Source organism: Rhipicephalus sanguineus, chromosome 5, assembly GCF_013339695.2.
Source record: "Rhipicephalus sanguineus isolate Rsan-2018 chromosome 5, BIME_Rsan_1.4, whole genome shotgun sequence".
NCBI lineage: Eukaryota > Metazoa > Arthropoda > Arachnida > Ixodida > Ixodidae > Rhipicephalus > Rhipicephalus sanguineus.
Window position 1 is genome coordinate 33,295,144 of NC_051180.1, and position 8,903 is coordinate 33,304,046.

The following is an 8,903-nucleotide window of genomic DNA, read 5'->3' on the forward strand; positions in this document are numbered from 1 at the left end:
AATGATGTTTGTCCCTTTTTACTATGGCAAAACACGGAATCGCAATAACTGTTCAGAAAACTCCGCGTTGGGCACACTCATCCGCAACAATTTTTCGCATCAGATGTTGCTCCAACGCGCTTCTTTCTCCGGCTTGAACGAGCGCGAACGAATGTAAAAAGACCCCCAAGCTTTTTCGCTGGTCGCTTAATCTACCAAACAACAATTATCAAAAGAAAGGCGTGCGAAAAAGATCAAGATTTAGCTGTTAGCTCATCTCGGCGATTGTCATGTCTTAAATTCGCTTGAATATGCAGTTTTCGCCGACTCACCGCAGTGCTTCATGCCTTCAACGCACTGTGGCGCTGCGTGACATAATCATGCTGGGTGTTTTGATGATGTGAAGGTCCTATGCTTGATTCAGTGTAAATGCCATTATTGCGGTAGCTTGCGTTCCGCCGAAAACACGTTCGCGGCAGAGAGAAGTCGCTCCGAAGGGCGAGCCGACGACCTTCGAGCCGACGACCTTCGACAACAACCCGGGCAGCATCCAGAGATGGCATCGTGAGCACTAACTTTAGATTACTTTGTCTACAGCGCAGTGACTGCGCCTTAATGCGTCTTCTGTACGGTTCATCCATGCGTGTTAGTGTTCACTAGCGCAAGGCCCATTTCAGCAGAAGTAGTACTAAAAAACTCAATGCATAACGCTCTGATTGTATGAGGATGCGTTTACCAGTTTCATACCTTCCTGCAGCCAAATGCACTGCACTGTTTTCAGCAGAGACCTTTCACGTACTAAACATTGTCGATGCGAATACACGGTGAGCGTCCTGATGTCGTTGCTATTGCAAAAAATAGGCCGAGTTTTGCTAAAACAGGTCCCTGCAGATCATACAGCTAGGTAACATGCATAGATTAAACAAGCAAAAACCAGCTATCAAATTAAAACACTTCGTCCTAGAGCCGTCTTAAGCGCGTAATTTCTTTGCGCAACAATCCTCAGTATTCATTCATTCATTCAATGCTGAATCTACATCACCCTGTTGGGAACTGCTACGGCGGGTCAAACAGTAACAAGAAAGGATAACGTCGGTCGAATAAACAGGCACCTAAACGTGCCTAAACAAACGTCTAAACAAATCGGCAGTTATCACATAGCTTAAAGATTATCAAGAAGTTGTAAATAGTATAATTATTCAAATAAAATACACGTCTTGTGAAGTCTTGAGAACTCTAGCCGCAGTGTCAGTTAACTGATTCCACTGTTGAATCGTGCTTATAGGGAAGAAGGATGGATAAATAAGTTCATGCTGCAAAGGTCCAAATGTTTTTGGCCATTTCTTTCGTATATATAGTGTGTTATCAAAGTGTACAAATTTTTGTCAGTGCAGTTTTATTATGAATGAGTGAAACTATCTTAATGAGAACTAACAGACAATAATGCCAAGGAAAGTATAGGGGATGTTATTTGTATTAATTGGGATATAAATGTGAAGAAAGTAAAGTGGACGAAAAGGTAGTTTGGCGCCGGCGGGGACCGAATAACGCATCCGATGCTCTACCACTGAGCTACGGCGGCGGTCATCCCCCCGTCTACTTTATAGGATATATATGTGCATTTAAACCTAGGAGTGTTAGTCAGCGCCGATCGCAGCCATGGCGACGAGTGTGGAACACTCTTTTTCTGTCTTTTGTCGTCACGTAGCACGTGATCTTTTTACGAGCTGGCAGCTGACCAATAATCCCTCGCATACTGCCTAAAGGCACCAAGTCTGCCGGCACGAGACCCTCGCTATGAATGAAGGAAAGAAGATGACTATCTTAATCTTATCATGAATGATTTCGGTGCCTCTATCGACGCCAACAAAAAATAATACGGCAGATGCCACGTATTGTGTGAGTCGATGCCATGCGAAGCAGGAAGCGAGTTGCAGCCTATGTCGCATTTTTTTTTTTTTCTTTGAGCACAGTGCTGCGAGGCGAATCGACAGATCTCTGCACTTTGATTAGTTGTGCGCATATCGTGGCCTTACTAAAAACATTGACTACTCTGATGCCCAAAGGGTAGCTTATAGTCCGACGTAACGTCGGCACTCGCGTTAGAGCTTATATATGCTAGTTTTATCGAAACGTAGTGCAGGCTGCGGTGCGATGACAGGCCTATCATAAGTAGCGGTTGCCGGCGTATACCTCTGGAGCCGAGCAGTTGACTACAGCTTGCGGAGTCATATGAGTGCGTATGTAATATTTATTACATTGTTATCAAATCGGATAGCCAACACTGCAACCATGATTGACGTTGCCCCGACATAAAGCCTGTACAGGCTCTTTTCCCCGACGCAGATACAAGCACTGGCGTCGCTCTGCGGTCCAATACTGGACTGCCACGCAGAATGCCTGTGTTAAATTCCACCTCAAGTCGTGTTCTTTATTCTTTTGTGTCCATCTGATTTTTCGCTCACTGACAACGCTTCTCACGTAGGCATCACATCTCCAAAGTTTGTTCTCGCTGTTCCTGAGTTGATATTGACTGTGAATTACGTTTGGCGCATACCCCCTCTCTATAAAGGCCATGGTAAGCGGGTATGCGCCACACGTGACTGAGGGAAAGGGTGTCATGACGTGCGCGACAACCATGTCACGTTATTAACGTCATGACATGCATACACTCACATCCTCCTATGCCAATTAGGGTATGCGTAAAGTTAAGGAGACGACCACGAGAGCGTCCAGGCGTATTATAGGCAGATCGAGAGATAGACAGAAAAGATCAAAGTACCCTTAGTCTGCGGAGAAATGATTCGCATTTAAAAGACACTGACAGTAAAGGTCACAAATTCATACTCACGATAGCACCGCCGAGCGCTGGCATTGAAATACTGTTGTGCATTGTCACACTTGCACGTAAACGACATGGCGTCTACTTTGGGCACGCATTCGGAGGTGTTGCAAAAGTCTCCCACAGATGTACAGATGTCTTCAACTGTAAAAAAAAAATATTAGTGGAGGATCTAGTCTGCACAAGAAACATTTCTCTTCACTAACTTAGCTTAGTGATTCTAGCCAGCAGAGCATATCTACTACATATACGACGAAGTGTCTGGAATCTGACGAACCATGATGTCTTAATTAAGACATTGTAATGATAATTGCCGCTATCTTTAGTTCAGCACTACTTTCCTTCAGTAAAAGCACCTTCTGGTAATCATTTAGGAGCGCTTAACTGGAAGTGATTTTGTTCCACTATCAAAAGATTTCCGATTTAACATCTAAAACAAATTTTTGTGCAAGTAACTCGTAAATGATGTAGTAAGCGCAAATTATAATTCTGTGCGATCACAGGATTCGCACTCCAGCAGTCGGAGAAATGGCACAAGCTTGAAGAACTCCTCTCCCAATGCATGTAAAAACGCGCACAAAAGCGCGCGCACACACATGAAACTCTGTCCCTTCTGTGTTTTTGTTTCAGCAACTATAGCTTCAATGTTCCATTCCGTATACACTGAGGGCAAATATGTGTAAGAAAAGCGATAACACAAATGAATCGTGAATGACGATCGGTCACGCTCACGTAGACAGCCGTCCTGGCATGGGCGTCGGCAGGGAGTGCAAAAAGGGCACTTGCCCCGCTCAAGCCACATCAGCACTGTCTCCCACCCAAGCTACACCAGCGCTCCCCCCCCCCCTCCCCCAGCCGCTATGCAACACGGTTTTGTACCCCCCCCCCCCGCAAGACAAAATTCTGCTGACGCCCATGCGTCCTGGTAAGCAACGACGCCTTTTTTTTATTTTAAAATAAAATTATTGAGGTTGCTAAAACCATGTCGCACTAGTTGTGGGGGACACACTCCACGACAGAGATTCGATAAATGGGACATTTACGCTCGCGCGTAAGAAAGATTTCCACATGCGCTGCATATTCGTCAATACTAAAACTAAAAATGAGAATGAAACTTATATTAATAATCCAAAACTACTTTAATCAGAATGCATATATGTTTCATAGGCGCAGAAACAAGCCGCCGATCGACAAACTTTCGAGGCGGAGGGCAGAGTTGCATGAAGCTGACACGGCGGGGGCCGCACGGCAAAGGGGGGGGGGGGGGGGGGAAGTGCTGTGCAGACAAAGAGGACAATTCGGCGAATTGACAATCATGATATACAAAACTGGAATAGAAATCATGTTTATTTTCAGCATGCATGTCACAAGGCTGCAATTTATAAACATAAGTTACAAGCAAACAAAACATAAATAAATAAAAAGCTCTTTCAATGCGACTTTTGGTGCTGCACATTCTTAGCCAACTCGCAAATGTCTACATCAGGGTTGCTCACCGACAGACGCAGAAAGTCGTGGATTCATCGCTTAGTAGGAGGTGGTCATCGGTTAGTTAGGGCGGTTCTGACGTCGTGCAGGGTGCCGCAGGTTGCCGAGCCCTGGCGTAGAAGTCGCGTACGCGCACTAGATCGCTGTCAACGTGATACAAGAATTGTCGTGCGACGCGGGATTCAGAAAAGATGTTCCTCTGTCGCATCCCGATTTTGAACTGCTTAGCGATTGCTCGTCTCGACATCCAATAAATTTGATTCCGATTTGGTATTTGGGCAGTGCAGCGCGAATACAAGAAATACCCGCTTGACTCATTCGCAGCAAACAAATTGAAGCTCACGTCAATATCGTCATCGGTGCATGGGAGCGCATGCGAGAATACTCTATCCAGTGAGACTCGCATTACCGCCACATGGAGGCTATCAGTTTTGACAATTCTCAGGACACAAAACGCGCGGAGCCATGGTAGCATCGTTCGTATACGGCGCCATCATTCGTGTGTACCGGCGCCAACCTCCGAACAGCTGAGATCGCACCACCGTGTGCACTATGTTAGCTGCTGAGAGGTCGAAACCAGTTAGACGTCACTTTTAACAGCAGAGCTGTTTAAGCTGACCGTTAATCCGTGCAGAGCGAACAGAAAGCTCTCATAATCACGAACCGGCACGCCGCTCCCAGAACACGTGTGCCAATTTGTCCGGCGTGGGATGCAGTAACTCTGATGGGTGACAGAACGAGTACAGAGAGAGGGAGAAATAAAGAGATGGAAAGAAATGGAAGAAAAAGATAAAGACTGAAAGAAATAGACATCGAGAGAAAGATATAGAAACAGACACGCAAAATAGAAAAAGAGAGAGCAAGATTGAAAGAGAGAAAATCAAAGAAAGAGAGATAAAAAATAGAGAGGGAGGGAGAGAGAAAAAGAGGAAGGGAGATAGAAACAGCGCCAAAGACTTAGAGAGAGAAAGACCGGAATAAACAGAGACGAAAAAGAGATAGAAAAAACCGAGAGAGGGAGAAAACGAAAATGAAAGAGAGGAGAAGAGAAAAAGAAAACCGAAGAGAAACAAAGAGCTCCGCACTTCCTTCAGGCTTGTCACCACTAGTCCGTAGCTGCCTTAATTCTTTAAGTGACGACCGCAAAAAATGGAAAACACCCGCGCGCGACATATCGCCGTGCGCCCGAAGAGGAACGGAACGTCTCGGGGCATTCTGACTGTCGAGGCTTTCAACGCGACCGCCGGCACCTTGCACGATCGGAAGTCGTCCGTCCCGCCTCCGAATGAATCCGTCCGCATTTCGCGCCGCGCCGAACCTTCCCGCTATGTTACACTGCAGCGCAGTTCACCAACTCGCTTCCTTCCCTGCATTGCCACGGCAAGAGAGAGCATTTCTTTAGTATTTATTGCCTGCGGAAAACACGTTTCGATAACAAGTCTCTTCATGCGGCCGTATACGCGCTCACGGTGAGCACATGTAAAAAGAACATTCTAGAGCTCGCCGTGTGTCGGCGTTCCGTAGTGGTGGCTCGCCGCCAACTTTTCGCGAGTCAACGCGCCTCGCCGTTCGTCACTTTGAGCGAGAGCTTCAGTACATGCCGGCTTACATTTCCACTCGCGATTATTTAATCGTTTAGTCTTACGCCTAAAACTTCGCAACACACTTTCTATCCCGCAACTCTGAAACGACACAGCAGGCACCGCGGACAACATGCGGCACGGGTTATCATTCAATTTACACACACACACACACACACACACACACACACACACACACACACACACACACACACACACACACACACACACACACACACACACACACACACACACACACACACACACACACACACACACACACACACACACACACACACACACACACACACACACACACACACACACAAATAAAAGAACAGAAAAGAGTGAGGACTGATGGAGTTGACACGAGAAGCGAGCACATACCTGGGGCTTCAACAAAAGCACTGGGCACCACTGCGCCGACGAGTACAAACACCGTCACCTTGAACATTTTCTTTTTTTTTTACATCCAAAGCGGCACGTCTTGTCTGGAACAGAACGATGAGTGCGCACTCACACTATTTTCCTACAAGCACACGAGTATCTCCATAGTAGCTCAATGAATACACGTCCGTCCGACACGACGCCACGAGACGTCAGCACGTCAGTGGCAGCCGCGGCAGCCGCCGCGGGGCCCCTTTTCACTCTCCATGCTGTCCTCTCCCCTTGCGCGCGCGCGGCACGCCGTGGTTTGCTTGGCGTCGCCGCCGGTATCACGTGGTAGGCCAACACCCTCGCGCTGGCTAGGCAGGACCATCGGCGCGTTCGCTACGGCAGCACCGACGCGCGCTGAAAACGAAATTCTCCCGCGCCACCTGCTCCGTAATTCTGCTTGAACTGGCAGGTTTTCCCGCTTCAGCTGTACGCTTGACACCACTTGAAAACACTGCAATATGCAGTCACTGTCTTTGAAGTCGTCTTATATGATAGGCCTGTACTCGGTGCCGCAGTGCAAGACGTGCGCAACGGAGCTCTGTGCCAGACTTCACACCTGTCCTCAGGGTAAGAAGCTACGTGAAGCTTGGATTGCGACTCTAGAAATGGTAAACAGCCACCGGCTACAACAGGCACGTGATGCCAGCACTTGTACGCGGAAGATGTGTGCATCGGCGTAGGGCTGCGATGATCGGTGAGTAGCAGAAAGTAGGAGTGTGCGAATAGTGAAATTTCATGTCGAATTGAATTCGAATGGAATAGTGTCGAATAGTAGCCAAAGATATCGAATATTGAATCGAATATCGAATACAAAAGATTTTATTGAAAATTGAAGGCACCTAAGTAGCAAGGATAGGAAGGTACCTGGATAAAGTCCACCTCCATGCTCTTTCAAGTATTTCAAATGATCATCCTTTCGTGGGTTCAGGGGCCCATTGAAGTATTTTTGAAGCTATTGACTTTAAGGTCAATAAGTCAATCCCCCAGACTGTTCACTGGCCTTCTTTGCTGGAGTCATTACATGCGGAAATGACATAATCTCCTTTAAAATAAACATGCGGTCGCTTTTAAACCAGGATATTGGTGAAAGTATTAACGAAAGGCCTAATGTAACGACGTTAGCGTTAGTTTTAGCCACGCCACCCTAACCAAGTTGCACCATTGGCCTTTGTAGTGTTTTAGATATTCGTCCTGTCGAATTACTCGAAACGTCGAATACTAGCTATTCGAAGGTCGAATCGAATTATTCAATTTGATATTATTCCATTCGAATTCGAAACTCGAATATTCGCACACCCCTAGCAGAAAGCGCTCACTCAGACGCTCGCCCGTGCACGCTGGTCGCCTTTTTCCCGCCATCTGGCCCCTATGTTGACCACTGCCATATCGACCCTAATATTAGGTTGATTCACTCCCAAATTCAAGTTGCTCCACCCGAACTTATCCTTTTTAAATGCGAAGCATTTCTTAGCGAACTTCTGCGGCTTTGAGCGTATCTATCTATCTAGCCGCCTACGACTTTGTGCTCTCCTGGTCGCTTGGCTAATCGAATGTACGCCAAAATTGATATGGCGTAACATGACTGTATGGCGAACACTAATGACAAGTCATAACATGAAAATCATGACACAAATGTCATGTACAGCATGATTTACATGCCACGCTCATGGTGCGCTGGCGGCCGTTTCGCTAGCTTGATATACACCAAAATTGGTATCTTCTGACGTGACTGTGTGACGAACATAAATAACACGAGTTAACATGAAAATCATGGCACGCATGTCATGTACAGCATGACTTACGTGCCACGCTCATGGTGTGCTAGCGGCCGTATCGCTAGCTTGATATACCCCGAAATTGGTATAGCGGGACGTGACTGTGTGACGAACATAAATAACACAGGAGTTAACATGACAATCATGACACGCATGTCATGTACAGCATGACTTACGTGCCATGCTCATGGCGCGCTGGCGGCCGTTTCGCTAGGTTTGTATACACCAAAACTGGTATCTTGCGACGTGACTGTGTAGCGAACATAAATCACTCGAGTTAACAGGAAAATCATGACACGCATGTCATGTACAGCATGACATACGTGCCACGCTCATGGTGCGCTGGCGGCCATTTCGCTAGCTTGATATACATCGAAATTGGTATCTTGCGATATGACTGTATGACGAATATAAATAACACGAGTTAACATGAAAGTCATGACACACATGTCATGTACAGCATGACTTACGTGCCACGCTCATGGGGCGCTGGCGGCCGTTTCGCTAGCTTGATCTACCCCTAAATCGGTATTGCGCGACGTGACTGTGTGACGAACATAAAAACACGAGTTAACATGAAAATCATGACAGGCATGTCATGTACAGCATGACTTACCTGCCACGCTCATGGTGCGCTCGCGGCCGTTTTGCTAGCTTGATCTACCCCGGAATTGGTATTGCGCGACGTGACTCTGTGATGAACATAAAAACACGATGAAATCATGACACGCATGTCACGTACAGCATGACATAAGTGCCACGCTCATGGTGCGCTGGCGGCCGTTTCGCTAGCTTGATATA

General features: G+C 46.8%; 1 protein-coding gene across 1 annotated transcript in view; it reads right to left on the bottom strand.

Annotated features, from left to right (window-relative positions):
• The window catches only part of LOC119393447 (glycoprotein antigen BM86), a 63,594-nt gene extending 57,123 nt beyond the window's left edge, over positions 1-6,471 (bottom strand). Inside the window, exons 1-2 of the mRNA XM_049416253.1 lie at positions 6,277-6,471; positions 2,831-2,965 (exon numbers count right to left, since the gene is read on the bottom strand). Of these exons, the coding sequence (XP_049272210.1) occupies positions 2,831-2,965; positions 6,277-6,343 (202 nt within the window). The 5' untranslated portion in view covers positions 6,344-6,471. The remainder of the gene's footprint in view (positions 1-2,830; positions 2,966-6,276) is intronic.
• Positions 6,472-8,903: the final 2,432 nt, after the last annotated feature.